Consider the following 18,715-nt stretch of genomic DNA (forward strand, 5'->3'; position numbering starts at 1 on the left):
ATGAATAAGTTATAATATCGAGTTGCACGCACGCCGAATTGAGGAGTTGGTTCTATTGGTCTGAAATCAAGTCATTGTCTGTTTGCACAAAGCGGAGGAAATGAAACTTTAAATAGTCATGCTTTTGAACGCGGTTCAGTCGGCATAGCCCTCCCATAATAAGCCGTATTGGGGCTAGTGGTGACGTAACCCACCGACGGCCACTTCCCACTCAAACAGTTGGCGTTCGGTCAGTAGTAGCACAAAAAGTAACCCTAGCATCCGTGACTTTGATGTCATGTATAAACTTATATATAACTTATATATACATATAGGCGACAAGGTAATGTAAAGTAGTTTACAACAGCTAGCCACAGTGATGAAACTAAGAGCATGATAACCACAAATGCTACTAAAAGTTATCCTGGGTTGGATTCAGAACTTGCTAGCCACCCCCACCCTGAGGTCCAGCGTTAAAAAAAAAAGTCAAGTGGCTAAAGCTAACGCGAAGCTAAACATCACTTGGCTAACCGGATCCGCTGACAGCGGTTGACTGATCACGCCACTTGCTCGGGCACTAACATGGTGGTTGTGGACTAGCGGTGCTGCCGTATTGAACGTGGACAACTGACAGCCACCGCCGTGTCGCTAGTTTGGCAGCCCACTGCTTTGGAGGGCAAGATAATGTGAGCTAGCTAGCTTAGACGGGCGTTAGCTTTAGCAAAACAAGAGCTCTGTCTCAGGAGTCAGCTGACAGGCTTGCTGTGAGCTGCCAGCAGACCAGTGATGGATCAACTGAAAGTAAAGGATCGCATATTGGAAAACATCTCCTTGTCTGTCAAGAAGGTAAGTGCCGTCCGTTTGGTCAGCACACTTGAACGTTGCCACTAAATTGAAGTGTTTTCACGTGAATGACTGTAGCTAACGACAGGTCATCTTTTGTCTGCCAGAGAGGGCAACTTTCAAGTCGGTGGGACATTACCAGCTGGCTGCTACCAGAGAGGGCCTTTCCCTTACTGACACAAATAGCATGTAGACTATTCTCTACGATTTCTGAATTCACTTGTATGTTCTACGGTGTTGTGGTTTTAGTTTCTCTTTTCGACCACGGTGTACCACAGTGGCATCAATCCCCTGTGTCTGCCCACTGCGGTATGTGTTGTAAACACACCTGCAGCTACATCAGGACACACATATTTGCAACACAGGAGATTTTTGCTCCTAACTTCCCTTTTTAGAGTTATGGAATGTTAGAGTTAGGAGTTTTAGATTTGTTTGGCCAATTGTGCCTGATGTGATTGAGAGACTACCTTTCTCACAACTTGACAGACAGCATTGCATCTTCTTCCTGGACTTTCTGCATGCTTGTACATTCACTTTCCCATTACTAGTCTTTAATGCAATGAATCAAGCCCAGTACTGCGTATTACTTCCTTAATCCACCTTTTTCTAATCACCCTCGTTTATCTCGTCTATCGTAAAGACTGCATAAGGACCATAAAAGTGCTTATGAAATCGTGTGCCTCAAGCTTCCAAGAAGGAGTACATTGTTTACCTCAAACAAACATAGCTTAGTCATGTCAAAGGATTCAAATTATTGTTCTTTGGGTCAAAACCCTCAAAGCTACTCCGACCTACACTTTAGTTGGTTGTGCTGAAGGGTTTGTGGCACGCTGCAGGATGTTGGATGACAATGAAACATCATGAACCACGTACCTGTCAGTAGAGCTGCCGGCATCGAACATTGTGTCTTGTGGCTTTTTGCTCTGTACGCCAGCACGTTGGATTTAATATGTAAACGCCTATAAGGGTGAAAGTGGCACCTTGATCGTTAATTACATCTACATCAGATAGGAGTAGGAATGTGAAGGGGACCAAATACACTTGGTTGCATATCCTTCACAGCCGTGTCCCATGACTGGTTTAAGGCTCCAATCCACAGACATCAGCAGGCCCTTGGTGTCTTCTCTGGTGATGCTCTGTCAGACCTGTGCTGCAGCCAGCTCACCCACTGCTTGTTTGGTCTTCAGCAGTGAAATCATAGCAGTAAATCCCAACAGAAAAACACATACTTAGCTGGACTTAGGTCGGAAACATTCCACTGCTCGACACTGAATTCCTTGATTACTTTGACTGCTTGTTCCACTATAGGATCATTGTCCTGCTGCACCGTCCTAAACCTTGGATCATCTACAATTCTTTCAGCGTTCACCCCATATGGATGTGAACACCATTTAGCACCCTTAATGGCCAGTATCTGCTCATACTGTTGTTACTGTTCTGTTTAAAATGTAGTTTGCGGGAGCACAGAGCCAAAAATAATGAGATGACTTGATCATCAGGTTAGACATTCATTACAGCCAAAAAGTACACAACAGTGTGGCTTGTTTGCATGTTTGTTTTTGAAAGCTCTTTCACCAACTTCCTTAGAGAACGATTCAACATGACAAATTTGCTGAGCAGCCACTGATACCAACCGAGTACCGGTAACGGTGTACACTGCGTGGTGACCCCCCGGCACACATAGTACATTCCTCTCCAGATCCATGCAACTAAGCCATACCGTCCTAATAAAGCCAACTTATCCATTAAAAAATGAAATAGCTTAATAGGTATAACTTTGAAGGTCTGTCCTTTTTGTAATAACTTTTCCAAACACGATCAGTTTTTGAGAAATAATTGCAATTTCTGTCACTGGAATGTGAGTTTTAGAAATGCCCCTCTCCAAACTAACAGCAGAGAAACCATGTCTCTCTGTAGTTGCAGAGTTACTTTGCGGCCTGCGAAGATGAGACTCCAGCTATCCGAAACCACGACCGGGTCCTTCAGCGTCTCTGTGAGCACCTTGACCATGCTCTGCTGTACGGGTAAGAGACTTACTGCCAGTAATCTGCACACTGGAGAGAGGGAAGGTGCATAGACCAAATAGAAATCTGACTTGTTTTTATTTGTCATATGAATCTTATTTCTGTATTTTCTGCACCTCGTGTCCACGTTAACTGTCACAATTATGACATGTTTTAGACGCAAGCTACAAGTATTTGATCTAGGTGTGGATACTTGGAGTATATTACGGTTCCATTGCTGTGAAAATGTAGCTCTTGTGTCATCACTCTACTCCCGTTGCCCCTTTTTTCGCCTCGCGCATGTGATGCTATTTACTGGTGTTCTGCATTACAGCCTGCAGGACATCTCCTCGGGCTACTGGGTCCTGGTCCTTCACTTCACCAGGAAAGAGGCTGTCCGGCAGATAGATGAGCTTCAGCACATAGCAACCAACCTCGGTCGAAGTGAGACATCCCCCCGCACTCCCTCAAACACACTCGCACGCACAGGATTTATGTTTGCGGGGGGGAAGCATCGATCATGATTGGATGGGTTACATTCATAGAAAATAACTCTTCTCTGTTCTGCGTAGGCCGAGCATGGTTATACCTGGCATTGAGTGAGAGCTCGTTAGAGAGCTATCTACGCCTCTTCCAGGAGAACCAAGGATTACTGCAGAAGTATTATTTCAAGTAAGTGATTCAGTTACCCTGAACTTGAGTACCTGAAGAAAATGTACTCAAGTATTTTAGTGGTTAAAGTGAATGTCTTGTCACTCACATGAAGCTATCGTCTCTGCTAGGAACGCACTGGTCTGCAGTCACGACCACCTCACGCTCTTCCTCACGCTGGTGTCCGGCCTGGAGTTCATTCGCTTTGATCTGGAGCTGGTTAGCATGTGTTTCACCACAATATCAATAGAAATGCAGCTCCTAAGCGAGAGCAGGCATGCGTGTAACGTTTCTCTTGGGTCCTGCTGGTGCAGGATGTGCCCTATCTGGACGTGGCCCCCTACATGCCAGAATACTACAAACCCCAGAACCTGCTGGACTTCGAGGAACGGCTGCCCAGCTCAGACAGCTTGTCCCTGCACTCCTTCACCTCCCTCACCTCCACCAACCTGGAGTGGGACGACAGCGCCATCGCCCCCTCCAGTGAAGGTAAGCAGTGGGGTGGGTCCCGATTAGCTCTCGTCGGCTCCGATGCCAATCCCGGTGTTTAGAGGCGGAAGCGCCGGCTAGCTGAAGGTTTTGTACACTGCTCTTTGCTAATACGAGGGGAGAGATAACAGATGTGTTACAGTCAGAGATGAATAAATCTTAAATCCTTTTATTTTTGCTGATAGTGATCTAATAATATACGCCTTGATACCGATCCATAGTATCAGCTCGGACCAGTTATATTTAAACCTTTGCTTCACTTAATCACCAGTGGTTGACTACTTTTAGAGGAGGGACACACAGTTCGATTAACTGGTTCAATAATCATTTGGACACATAACTTACTTTTAATTCTGAATCACTATTGAACAGCCAGTACTGCTATCCTTTGAATTAGCCTCATCATGAATCTAGTGGCAGTTCTATGTGCCGCTGTGTGCCTCTAATCTGGACACTATAGGACTAATCATGATGCGACTGTAGTGCAGAATGGCAGCATTTATTTCGGGTTCATGCTTGGATCAGGCCACAAGTACACACTCGTATGCTGAGGCACAAATTCAGAGAGTGATGTCAAGCTGACGGCATGTTGAAGCAGAAGTTAGATTGATCCTTGGCGGACTCTTGTGACTCACGAATACCAAAGTGCATTTCATCAAATGGATCACTTGGCGTCCGGAGGCTCCGCGGTTACAGAATGTTCTCATCGGGGTGATTGCAACGCTCACTCAATGCTTTCCTCGTCACTCTGCACAAAGTACTGAGTCAGTTTCCCTCTTTTAGTTTTAGTTCCCACTTTGTCTATTCGTCCCCATCGATTCCGTTATTTCATACACCATATGTCATGTTATTTTCTCTCTTCCATTGTAATCTCCTCTCTCCTGTCTCCACTCCATCTCTCTCTAATATTGAATGTCAACCTTCCTTTTTTTTTGTTTTAGATTATGATTTCGGTGACATCTTCCCCGTGTTGCAGTCATTGCCAAGTGCAGACTGGGAAGGTGGGACATTGGTCAACCCATCCCCTTCCTGCTGTCCCCCCCCCCCCCCCCCCCCCCTCCCTCCTATCTAGCATGGCCATCCCTCAGTCTGTGCGTAATGCATGCTATATGCGCTAGTCAGCTAGCTGGTGCAAAACACTGCTGATCTGAGGACATGGAAAGAAGCACAATCAAAGGGGCTGGGGTCAAAGTGATTCTAATTTTTGGGAATGGATTCAGTCGGAGGGGATGTGTGTTTGGATGTAACGCTGTGTGGCACACTTTCAGCTAACGATATAAATGAAGTGATGTGGCAGGCATATGACTTAGATCACTGTAATTCATGTGCTCAAAGCTTTATGTTAACCTCCATGAAACATGAGGTATGAACTAACTGAAAGCCTGCTTTTGACAGTAGTATTTGAATGTCTAGTAAAGCCCACGCACATTTTTAGTAAAGCTTCTCTTAATGCTCATTGTATGATTTGAATTATCAAACAAAAACACAAGGTGTCGTCATAATGAACAGGTTGACAGGTAAGTTTGGGAGGAAGCGCAGCTCTTTGGTTCTCTGGGAATTCAGTGTTGGGCGGGTACATGGAGCTGCTATCTGTCACGTTCTGCACGTTGCGTTACTCATCTTGGGAATGATCCGAATGCTCACTCTGCCTTTTTGTTTAACCGCAACAAGATAACCGCCTGGTGTACTGCCCCGGTACTCACCTCGTCCAGTCTGTCTCCATTACACTGTTTGTCTGGCGCATTGTTGTCTTCCTGTGTGATGTGTGGCACTGGTCTCGGTTCAGCTCAACTGTAGTGTGAGGTAACAATCAGGAACAGTTGCTTAAGTACATAGAATGCAAATTCCTTGAAATGTATTACAGCGTCGGCTTGCAGTAAGCTTGTCAGTGGTTTGTAGTTTTGACGGCCATACAGCGGTTAAGAAAAGTAGTTTTTAAATTGGTTCCTTTGCCACAGGATCAGAATCAAAAATGCAAATTCCTCCAAATTGTATTATTTCAATATTTGTTTAGTATGACCCATCTCTAACTGCAGAGGTAATGCTTGACCTAGGCCAGTGCCATGAAGTAAGCTGCTGTCCGTGCACCTACTTGATGTCTTGCGCATTGCGTTTTTTTGTGCCTCTCTCTCTCTGACGCTGCCAAAGAACTACAAGGGACACTGCGGCCTTTAACATTTGTTTGTGTGCGATGCTGATGAAGAAACACGCAGAGTTTTTGTGAAAATGTCTCGTTGGTCAACTTTCTATTGGTGATGAAACATGAACAAAAAAAAAGACACATTTTTGAATGTGCATGGATAGAAACGGCTCAAAATTACTTTCTATAGTCAAACTTTCTGATTTCTAAGTTAATTACTCAACTTACCGGCGAGACAGTGGAAGCAAAAATTCCGTGTAATTCTTATGTATATTCATAACTACATGTGGGTGACTGCTACTTTAACTCGCGCTGTATCTTTTAATGTCAGAGGGTGACTTGACTGACCAGGCCAGCTGCCCACGATCCAGTGGCTCTGATCCCCAGACAGTCATCAGCGACACGGTGGTCCTTTCCGCTGGCACTGTGAAGGTGATGGCAGCAGCTCATCTCGCTGCGCACAGCCCAACGTACAGACACAACCCCTTCAACGAGGACTCGGACACCAACACCACCAACACCTCGGCCGACGTCACGCCGGTTCACTTGGCCAGCTGCTACTATTCCGTCACCGCTGTAGATGACACGGAGAGCACCGGCGGCGAGCTGGAGGTCATCAGGTACGGTAGCAACAGGTTCAGTTTCAGGGCTCGTCCGCTCACTTTCTATCTGCACAGTTGTCGTAATTGTATTAGAATGGAGGAACCACAGCTAACCGTTCTGGTCTTCCAGGATGGCCAGACGAAGGAAAACAGCCAAGAAGCGACGAGGGAGGGGCTCCACAGATTCCATCAGCAGCCTCCATAACTCTGTCTCCTCTGAGCACGTGGAAATGGGCAACAGCCTCCGGTCTTCGGAGGATGTGGATTCATTGAACGGCGCTGTAATCCAGCCGGATGCAGAGGCTGAGCTGAGGAGAAGCCGGGTGGGATCGGAGGTTGTGGAGGAAGGAGACGAGGACGGAGTAGAAGGCCTCCTGCGGCTCCCAGAGATGCCGGACACCTCCATGGACACCGTGGGCCAACCGCTCCGTGACGTCATGGACCGGCTCAACGGGGCTCTGGATAGGGAGGAGGCCTGGGAGCAACGAGAGGAGGAGGAGGGGGAGGAGAAAAGTGGCGCCGACCGTGACCGGGGTCCCGAGCCCCCTACGCAGCAGCCCTTTCGGGAGGATTCAGAGGGTGAGCCACCTGACCCAGCCCCAGGAGAGACGTCTCTCTTCCTGCAGGCCCCTGCTGAGCCTACAGACCTACGCTGCTTTACCCCCAACAGTTCAGACTCTGCTCCCTCGGGTGGTGGCCACCATGACTCTGCAGAGCATAGTCACTCGCAAACTCTTTCAGTTGGCCTTAAAGATGATGGAGATGCAAAAGCGTCAGCAGGACAAGAGCCGGAGATGAAGACCGGGGAGGAAGACACAGAGGTGTTTACTGAGGAAGCGGAGAATTCTCATCCTGCAGAGTTTAAGTAAGGAGTTTGTAAAAAGAACATATTGTCTGTTGTTGTAATGTTGTTCAAAGTATGTTTAATGTTCTTCATATTTTATATTTCAGGGTGGACAACAATCACTTGCTTCTTCTCATGATTCATGTATTCAGAGAGAACGAGGAGCAGCTCTTCAAGGTGAAGACAGAGGATTGTTGTTATATTTTATTTCTATTGAGAGACGTTACATCTTTTGGATAAAATGTGAATGTGTCGATCAAATAGTAATATTTAGAGAAATAAAGCAGCACAGTGATGTCACGGTCTTTTACCAGGCCTGTTTTCAATCGTCTAGAAAATGTATCGTCTCCCACACGTCTTTCAGTCAGTTTTGGTGTTTAACTCTGACAGTAAGTGGAAGAAGTGGTTTTGGAGACTGTTGCTCAGTGGAAGTGTTGCAAGGCTCAGTTTGCCAACTGCATTTGAACTGCTTTTACTCAGGCTGTAGCAATGTACCTGTCTGGTATAAGCTTGTTAACACACGCCCACACAAACAAACAAAAAAGCTGGTTAATTATTAGCTTAATTAGCCTAAATAATTTCAAGTGTCAAGGGAATAAAGAGTGCACTCGTTTGTGATAAATGATGAGAACTTACAGCGGATGATGTCTACAAAATAACCGACTATAGTAACGAACTAACAGTTTGACACAGATGAACGTGGAGGTTGGAGACATTTGACAGAATCTATCTCTGTGTTTTCAGATGGCGAGAATGAGCACAGGCCACATGGAGGGGGACCTGCAGCCCCTTTACCTGCTGCTGACTGACTGTTACATCTACCTGCTTAGGAAGGGTAAGTGCTTAAAAACAACATTTCTTTCACACATGGGGAAACAGACATTGCAATTTCCTTACGTTTTGGGGAGTACGGAATACTTTACATTAACATGTGCCCACTGCATGTCTTGGTTGTACTTTTGTTTTCCTCCACAGGTGCAGCAGAGAAGCCCTACACTGTGGAAGATGCTGTTTCCTATAATGAGCTGGACTATCTTTCAGTAAGTGTCCTCCACAACAGAATTTACTATTTTTTTTTCTCACATATATCCATGGCCTGGGCCGCTGTTATTTTACACACACACGTTTCCACAAACCCTTTCATGTTGTCTTCTTACGGTGTGTTGAGACCAAACACATTCATAGAGGGCATGTGGGGGCCGGGACTGATGCAGACAGATGGGCACGTTTTATTTATCATCATGCGGAGGCTTGTAGTTGCCAAAGTTACAATCAGAGCAAATTGCTACTTGTTAATTAAAACTATTATATTAGAATGAAAGAGGTATATAATAAACTTGCTGTTTGGCCGGCAGACAGCGCTTATGGGAAACTGCATGGTCCAAAATGTGATCTATGTCGAGTTAATAACAAGATATTTATGAACATATTAGACTCCAGCAAGATGTGACAGCTGGGGTAGTGGAGCACAATGGTAGTTTGGTGTCTGATATATCAGTTGCAATGCTGTTTTCCTTTTAGGTGGGCCTTGACCAACAGACGGTGGCGGTGGTTTGCACCAACAGACGAAGAAAATTCCTGTTGGACACGGCTGATGCCTCCCTGACTCTGTGAGTGTACCTGTATATCTCTGCCTCGTGTTTCTTGGTTCTCTGACTCCATAAACTCTTTGCAACGAGCCAGCGTGCACAAAATCCCAACTACTCGCGTGTCTATATGTGATTAGTATTGTGAGCCACACAGGGCACGTCACAAAATGGATGATTGATGATTGTTGAACTTATCCAATCCATCCTTCTTCACATCCAGGTGGTTCTTGTCTGTTCTCCAGTCAGCAATGGTGAAGGGCTGTCGTGAGCCTCCTTACCCCTCTGTGCTGACGGATGCTACCATGGAAAAACTGGCTCTCACGAAGTTTGTCTCCCAGGAGTCTCAGTGTGAGGTACAGACGCGTTAAACTTCTCATATACTGCATCAGCTCTTCCTTACTGGTCTGGTCTACTAAACTAAACTAAATTACAAAATCTCAGGAAAGATTTTCTTTACTGGTTTAGAGTTTTCAAGCCTTTGACTTTACTAGAAACTCAAGTGAAAGAACAGAAACTTTTTGGGTAAATCTGTGACACAAGTAATCACAAATCATAGCTAGTGTGTCAAACTGCAACACTCACAAATACACAGCGTTTTCATTTCTAGATGCATTAAGCGGGTAAAAATGCATTTAATCATGTTTGTATACATGGGACTTATTTTGGACTGCATCACCATGTAATAATGACTTGATGTTGACGACAGAATATCGCACACAATGCTCACTGTGATAAATACTTCACCTAAGTCTCTGGATGTCAAAGTTTCATATTATATATGAATTGAATTAAATGGAGGCCTGGAAGTTTTTTTCCATAATTCTATAAAGTTTGGGAGTCTCTTATGATAACATTATTTTTTTGACCACTTTCCTGTTCTTTGGCTGACTTTCGGCGCAGTGGTAAACTAATACTTTCCTGTTTCTCCAGGTATGTGACGTGTCTATCCAACTGTACTCACTGGTCCACTGGGAGGATCCTCTGGACATGACTTTGTCACCCCAGGGTGGCCCACCAATCTCTGGACTACCTTCCAGCACCAAGGAGGGGGCTCTGCAGTACCGGGCTGGAAGCACCTACCTGGGCAAAGAGCTCTGGAAAAGCTGCTACCTCGTTCTCAGGTGTGGGCAGGTCACACACGCCGGTAACCCGTTCAGCTGGTATCGATACATTCCTTGAGATCAGCTGGGTTCCATACTCATGTCACTTCTCATTGTAATATTTATTGCATTTAAGAATGACAACTACATACTGTAATCCTGAAAAACCAGTGTGTTGAGTACCAAAAATGTAGATCACATTTCCCATAATCCCCAGTACTCAACATGTCATCAGCCAATGTGTTTTGATTAAATCGTTTACCAGAAAACAAGGTTCTTCATAGAATTATCCTCTTAATTTTGCTATTAAAGTGCACCAGATTGATGCATTTAAATATAAAAGTAAAACATTTTCATTTCAAGCTTGCCCCCGGAGCCCCTTAGAGAGTGAATATTACAATCTATATCTGAGAATAAACAGCGCAATGTCCCAATAATGTGTTCCAATATTGTGCAGCCCTACACTGAATATTATATGAAAACAATTTATATTTTTGCAATAGAACTTCAAGCTTTATTATGTGAATATATGAACAGCTGTCTCTTTTTCTTGCAGCAAAGGGATTCTGTACCTGTATTCAGAAAGAACTGATGTGGCCCCTCTGCTGTCAGTCACTATGCGGTAAGCTTCAACTGGTTGAACGATCGTCCCGTTTCGCAGCAGACACTTTGAGCCGTCGTTGCAGGATAGCACAGTGTCACTCATAGCATTACGACGCCTCTCCTCTATTCAAGCGTCCCAGTAAGTCCTGACAGAGAGACAGTGAGCCAGCGTGCACAATACCAGGACCGTGAAACTGAAACAGCTAAATGGAATTCAACCGTCATCCATTTGATTGTTTTACTCCTGTGCTTTTCCCTACAAGGACAAATCAAAAGGCCCATTAGACTAGAGCTGATTGAAATGTGGAGGCCTTTATTGTTCAAAAGCGGTAAACGACACGCTGAGGAAATGGTGTTCGCTGATGTATTCCCATGCCTCTTGTGCCCAACAGAGGAGAGCGCTGTGGAGGCTGCCGTCGCTCAAACAGCGCAGAGCGTCCGCACGCCTTCCATGTCATCCTGACAGAGCGGCCGGCGCTGGAGCTCAGCGCCAACAATGAGCAGGACATGGCCGACTGGATGCTGCTGCTCTGCCAGTCCGTCTCCAAAGGGGTAACGAGTTATAGGACGCATTCATCGTGTGTTTTCATTTCTAATATTGAATGTATCTCAAACTTTTAATAGACGCTAGATAGACAATAATCGGTTTCACATAGGTTATCAATCCGTAATGAACATTTTTACACCGGCCCAACCTTCCATGTGGGCACGTAGAGGCTGTTTTCCTCCCTAAAAACAGTTCACTCGCACTCCAGTTGCTGATGTTCTTAATGGTTCATAATAAAGGTATAATTAAATTATAGCCACTATACCTGCAGGTCATCCCTCAAGGTGTGGCCCCCACTCCATGTATCCCATGTTGCCTGGTGATGACAGACAGGAAGCTGCTCACCTGCCATCAGGACTGTCAGACCAGCTTCTTCCGTTCGCTCGGCAGCGCCGACATCTGTGACGTCACTTCCGTCAGCCTGGAGGCCGACAAGGAGTACTGTGTCATTGTGAGTGGCCATTTGTTTAACTTCTCTTGGTGTTAGTCCCATGTATGGATTTATACGAGACTTAAACGAATTACTTTATGTATACATGTTTATATCCTACTCTGATTTAAGCTGTTTTTTTTTTTTTGTTCTCCTGCGCTCTCAGGATTGTGCTTTTGCTTAGGGTGTGCATGATAACATAAATCTTATATATAATTTGTCACTGATGTTTGGCAGATTAAGAAGCTGAATTCATGAAATAATGATTTTTAAAACGTAAGAAAGTACCAGCTTCTCAATGCTTCATAAGCGTACGAGACACACGCGCCATACATCACGCTGCAGTTTGTGTGTATCAAACTAACTGCACTAACTTGCTTTGTTATGAATAGCAGTCAGCTAACAGGGTCAGGCGTTTCCTCAAACTAAACCTAAGACCTGGTGGGTCTTGGGTTTAGCTAAACTCTAGTTACATCCTCGGGTAGCATCTTTAGTTTGACCTACAGTATATCCCACTTGCATGCACCAAGACGAAGCAAGAGGAAGTTAGTTCTTTTAGCATTAGCTCAATTTAGTCTAAAGGCGTAAACATTGAGCAGGCAGTACACTATATATACCAGTTTACCGGTATATAGTTCTGCTATAATTCTCTTGTGTTTTTATCTTTAATGTAAGCCGTCTAACTTTCCCCCTTCTGTAGGAGTTTGCGTCAGATCGGACCCAGTTCCTTCCTCCGTGGGTGTTGTACTTCAGCGGCTGTGAAGAGAGAGATCGACTGCTGGAGGCGTTAGACAACACATGGAAGGCTGTTTTCCAGGTAGGAAGCTAGTTACACTAGTCGTTATTGTGGTTCAAGGAAGAAAGAAAAAAGTCAGTAATATTGCAATATTTGCTGTCCTAAAAACATAAGCATTCAAGATCTTGTATCTCGTTAAACCCTCATTTGTGTCCTCGCTGTACACAGGTTAATCTTCCCCACAGAGAAGTGTTGGATCCGTCCGTGCAGAAGCGTTGCGGGGAGGCCCTCGCCCTGATGAACAGCGCCTGGCAGAGGGCAGACAGTCTGGCCCGAGGCAGAGCCCAGCGTGAACCCTGGTGCTGACAGACACACACACATGCACGCATACACTTACCTGTGGGTAGCCACTGAGACAGACTGATAGTTAAACAGTCTAGCATAGGTCCAGGACAGACGGAGTTCACTCTGGCATTCAGTCTGTGTCACTGTAAACTGAGCTGAAAATCAGACGCGGTTATTGGTTGATGCACTGCAGCGCAAGCACGCGATGCACCTCTGATTCACCGATGAAACGTTTCTATCAGAGAAACTGCAGCAGTAGCAATGCATAAGGCACGTCCCATCGCAGCAAGACATTCTCGCTTGAAGTGAAATGAATCGAAATTAACAGAACAATAAATCCGATTTGTATTTGATTCTAGTGACACATCGACATAATTCTTTTGTTAGAGCTTCTTAAGAAATAGCAGCAATGCAGAACAAATATGCTGAATCAAGGAACAGTTTGAGGTCAGATGTTATGACTCTTTCTTGATTTTTTTTTTTTTTTTTTCCGTATGGAAAAAGCCCTGAAGGAAATGGTGATGGATAATTATAGAATGCACATAATGTACAGTAGTTGTGATTGGAAGACTTTGAAACCAGTCGTCATTACGTGGTGCGTTCAAATATATTCCTGCTGTATTGAGTTTGAGAATTCTGTCCCCACAAAGTAAACCTCGACTTTGAGATGTAAACAGGAGCGATGGTGAAACGCACATTTAGAGGAAGACAAGGACCCGGTACCGGCAGCTTCCCTGCACAGTGAAAAAAGAAAATGATTCAAGTTTACTTAAAAACAAAATCAACCTGATGTATGTCAAGAAAGACATTCATGAAGGGGGCAGTTGATGCTCGTTTGCGACGTGGAAAAAGTTCACCCTCCTTGCCTTGCACACACAGAAGTAACGCGCTCTGACCTGCACAAGTCACACGACTGTGTGAAGATAAGTCACTCCTTGCTTAGTGAACCGGTACAGTTCTAGAGCAAATGTACAGCGCTGTACAGTATCAACGCATAATCACTGATGGTTATGTATGTGTCTGACATTCAGTTTTCAGGTTCTCTAAGGGCACACACACCTCTACACTGAATTCTTGTCACATACAGAATGAGGATCTCAATACCAAGAATATCTGGATGTTTAACAGTTGCACTGTACGTGACATGCTCATACTCTATCTGAGGACGTTCTTTACCAATTTAAACTTTGTCACACGTTCAAACAAAAGAAGAAAAACTATCAGGAAATGCAACAGACTTGCCTTTTATCTCCACTCTGTAGAGACGGGTGGAGGCTTCCATGCAGACTTGCACATTGTTTTTTGCTGTTAGTGGGTTTTTTTTTTTAAATGGTACCAGTTATGGTTTTGTTTTAATATCATAACGTGCTTTTGTACGACCTTTGCAGAGTAAGTGGGAACAATTGTTGGTAAATTATTTAATTGAGTGGGGACAATTTGCGGGGGACTGACGTCTGACATATATATATATATATATATATATATATATATATATATATATATATATATATTCCCCCTTTAGTGTGGGCAAGTATTTAATGAAGAATTACGGTCCATTTGAGGAATCTGTTACTGACTGAGAGCTACAACTTGTCCTGGCTCACCATTGTTACTTTGCACCAGTGGTTGGTGGCGCGTTACTGTGCTGCACTCTGTGCACGTGTGATCGGGCCACTCCGCTAAATTAGAAAATCCCTTTCTACACGAGTCATTTAGTGGTGCAAGACAATGTCATTCTCTTTGGCTAAAAGCAGTAATTGCAGTTGTCTTATTTCGGATCCCACTTGCCAGTGATCCAAACGGGATGTGTGTTCACTGTCTGTAGTCATCGATCTTTTCTTTGTTTGTTTCGCCATAGTAACCGTCTCAACAGCAGCCGAGACCAGAACGTAACCAGTACACCGCTTCACTCGCAAGTGAGTTGAAGAGCCAGTCTGTTGTGTTAGCTCCGCCTGCCCTCTCTGGCGAGCCAACCGCTGCTGGGTGATGGTGAACGCGTCACTAACTGTGCACCCTCTTGAGATTTTTCTTCCCCGGGAATGTCGCCGCAGACACCCAGTTCATAATGCTGCACATGCTACGGCTTGTCATCAGTGGGCCATCGGCTCAAACACCATTGTGTTACCTCGTAGTAGGCAATTCAAATCTCCGAGATTATTACTTTAAATAGCCAAGTGTTGCATCAGTTCTTCGCCGATTTGTTTTAAAATAGTCTGTGATATCATATGATATCAAAGCTTTACTTGGAAACGGAATAAGCATAAGAAGACCCGAAACCAAAGCCTTCATAGTTTCCCTCCAAACTATAGTCGGTACATGGTTGTATATGTGTTTCAATCTGCCCTTAACGTTGACACTGATGAGAGTACTGCTGCTCTGCCAATGACGGTGTCTCACCGCTCTCGTTACTAAGGCTGAGATCAGCCGGAGATTTCTTTTGCAATGACAATGTTGCCTTTTTGTCAACCGAGACTGAACTGGACAAAAACGTTTTACACTAAACGACGCCCTATCTATTTATTTCTGTGGTTGCCTCACACTGTACGACTTGGCTGACTGCGTTCGAACACTTAAACAATCATCTTAGGTTCATGTCGGGCTTTTGGTTTCTTTTCTTTTTACTCTTTTGTGTTAAAATATGTGCTGTGTGTGTAGGGCTGGGTATGAACCTCGATACCCTCTAAGGACAGACGTAACGGTGTCCTTATTGAATGTTGGCACACAATGCTTGCTCATTGTCATTTAATTGGATGATGCCACATTTGTTTTGTAAAAAATACGTGATTATATTCGATACTGAAAAATAACCACTATCAAAAACCTTCAAATGATACCCAGCCCTATACATACAACATGTTACTTATTTATTGTATGTACAAAATGTCTTTCTCAGTCACACTGTGTTACCTTCATGTCAGCATTAATCAGTGCTTTAAGCCTTTCTAAGTGCCGCTTGGTCTCATTCGTCGTCTGCTTTTTTTTTACAAAGAAATCTAATCTCAGGTGAAAAAGGTACGTCACATCCGAAACCTTACGACTCACCGTGTGTTTTTAAACCCCTTTTTTTTTTTCTATTTTGGTTTGATGCAGCATTATTAAGTTATTTTGCGCACACAGACGAGGCTGCAAAGTAATATTACATGTTGAAAAAGGTTTTTATGTAAAAGTCCTTTAATAATTGAGTGGGTTCCGAAATAGGATTGGGTAGTTACATTCGTCTCCCCCAGTGGATTACTCTAGGACTTTTCTGACCAGGGAGAGTACACTTGCAATACTTGAAATGTTTGTTGGATTAAAGACGAATAATCAACTGCATAGAGTTGTGGCCTATGAAGTGTATATAAAGAAAAGGTTAAAGTAAGTCTCTTTGAGCGGTGTTTTGAATGTGGGACATTGCTGGCCAATGATGGAGGACATCTTCTGAGTGACGCATTGTGAAAAAGCGCCTTTTTTTTGTTTTTGTTCGTAACTGTATTACTGCATGTAATATATGTATGATGTTTAGCGGTTTAATTAAATTTGTAAATAGAGCACTAATCAAATATAACATACTGTACACACACACAGATGAATACGTGCATGTCCAGAAGGTTTTACACTGTTCATAATGGTTTTGAATGTACAAATAAACCTTTGCGATTGGACAGCGTAACTGAATAAATTGGAACAAAACCTCGGCTCCTGTGGTGATACGTGCGCTATATGAACCGGTGTATCCGCTTTGTAACATCTACAGCTCTGTTGTAGGTCAAACCAGTGGAATGCCGTGCGTTCAAAACGCAGTCGTGTTAGAGCAGGGACAGAAGACTCACAGGTAGGAGAGCAGCTGTGTGTTACGTAAACTGTCAAACTAAAAAAAGAAATGTAGTCCCCATCGCACACTGCTCTTCTTGCTTTAATCACCAGTGTGGAGCATGTCAACGGACGGTTGTCAGCGACAAGACTGCACACAACAAAACGGCATTCTGACTTTAAGTCCTGACTTTTAAACTCACTTTCCAGCTTTGATCACTGTTTTCAAATCAGTACTCCCAGAACCACCATTTTAAAACCAATACTGCTGGAAGACAATTAAGCTAGAATGACTGGAAAACCCATGCTTTCCAAACAAAAAAAGGAAATGACATATTGTCAGATAAGCGTCGTCTATTGCTGTATGTTCTTCAATAGAGCTCCAGTTCCTCCCAGTCACCAGTAGAGGTCACACATGCACCTCCTCTTTAAACCCCATTAACAAGAGTCTGGTCTGTCTTTGATATTCTATATATCATGTAGGGTAATGAGTAACCTACTTACTTTACCTTTTTTATTTTACGATACTTATGTTTTAGCCTTTACACCGTATGATCAAAAGTACTCAGTGGGTGTTTGGTTTGGGGCTGTTTTTTCCTTAGTTTGGACAAAGTTCCAGTTAAAGTAAATTCTAATGCTGCAGCATACAATTATAGTTTAGGCAACAGTGTGCTTCCAAATTTGGGGCCACGGTTTTAGGAGGCCCTTACCTGTTTCAACGTGCACAAAGCCAGCCCAAGAAATGGGTTTTTGTTTTTGTTGAAAGCTGATAGCTTCAGAATGAGATGTTAAACTATGTACTCATCTAGCATTCACATACTTTTGGCCATGTAAGGTATTTATCAAAGGGTCGGTGGCTGAGCGCCTTCAGAACCACTCTGTTATGTCTTGATATTACTCATATTCCCAGTTGAAGCTACCCAGCACGATCTCTGTCTGCCTTGTTGTTTTATTAATATAATGAAGTCAGGTATGTGTCCCATGCTGTCCGATCTTAAAGTTTGGAGTTTGGAGCACCTGTCAAATACTACATGGTTAACATTTAATAACCACTGCTTCTGCCAATCAATTTTTTAAACATTGAGAATATAGATCTACTTAAAGATAGTATAGTTAACTTTGTATCCGGTGCAATGTAAGCTGCAAAGAGTCCATAGTGACAAGAAGACAATATCAAACACAGCATAGATGGGAAATGTTCAAAGTCTCTGGTGTTTTTCATTATCTTGTAGTTGCTCGGGCAACAAGTTGCAGCTGGTGTTGTTCAGATACATTTTATATTATCTTGGCAGCGTAATGTCACCTTGGGTGTACTTGTGCTGCCATGGTTTCAACGAGCCATTAACTCTTCTCCCAGTGTGTGTCGTCCTCTCTGCACACAACGATACAGAAGAGCATCAAAGAGGATTATAGGGAAGTGCGTGTTTGACTTTAGTGCATAGCTTGGGTCAAGCTCCAAAAACAATGGATCCCTTTCATAATTCATCTGGATGCGTCTTTCATTAGACCCTCCCTGCCCACGTCTTTCGAACTCTAAACCCCCAATTGTAACGCAGTCATTTCATTAAAAAGTAACCCTGATGACATCATGTGGAGGTGAAGTGCCTTTAACTTGGCAGCATAACATGTTTGTTTGTTTTGAAAGAAATGAATGAATGACTATATTGCTATGTTATGTGACGTTTATTACCATTGTTAGTATTTTTGTGTTTATGGTGTTATAGAATGTATTTTTCCACGCAAAGATTTTTTTCATATTCTATTTATAATTTCAACCTCTCAAAAGACTTTGAATCTCAGTTGAAACAGTAGATTGATTGAGATGACCTCTGTAATGTTGCGTTCATGTGCAGTTGTATCGACCATATCGCTCTCATAATTAGCCGTAGTTGGTGAATGCAATCTTTCTAGCAGGAGACTTTTAATTATCCATACAGCACACTGTATTTCTATCCAATAAATGATGCTGATGTTGGAATCATACTGTGTTTCCTCTCATTTGCTCTGCTCTACATTTTTTAC

At 43.6% G+C, this 18,715-nt stretch overlaps 1 protein-coding gene across 1 annotated transcript; it reads left to right on the forward strand.

Annotated features, from left to right (window-relative positions):
- Positions 1-514: 514 nt before the first annotated feature.
- plekhm2 (pleckstrin homology domain containing, family M (with RUN domain) member 2) lies at positions 515-18,645 on the forward strand. Its single transcript, XM_079178826.1, has 20 exons — positions 515-825; positions 2,740-2,846; positions 3,160-3,269; positions 3,398-3,497; positions 3,608-3,695; positions 3,791-3,965; positions 4,907-4,966; positions 6,437-6,725; positions 6,838-7,572; positions 7,659-7,728; positions 8,296-8,386; positions 8,527-8,591; positions 9,073-9,161; positions 9,361-9,493; positions 10,071-10,261; positions 10,797-10,862; positions 11,236-11,395; positions 11,662-11,841; positions 12,521-12,637; positions 12,785-18,645. The coding sequence occupies exons 1-20, from the start codon at positions 766-768 to the stop codon at positions 12,920-12,922; spliced, it is 3,024 nt and encodes a 1,007-aa protein (XP_079034952.1). The 5' UTR covers positions 515-765; the 3' UTR covers positions 12,923-18,645.
- Positions 18,646-18,715: the final 70 nt, after the last annotated feature.

This window comes from Pholis gunnellus, assembly GCF_910591455.1.
Source record: "Pholis gunnellus genome assembly, chromosome: 2".
NCBI lineage: Eukaryota > Metazoa > Chordata > Actinopteri > Perciformes > Pholidae > Pholis > Pholis gunnellus.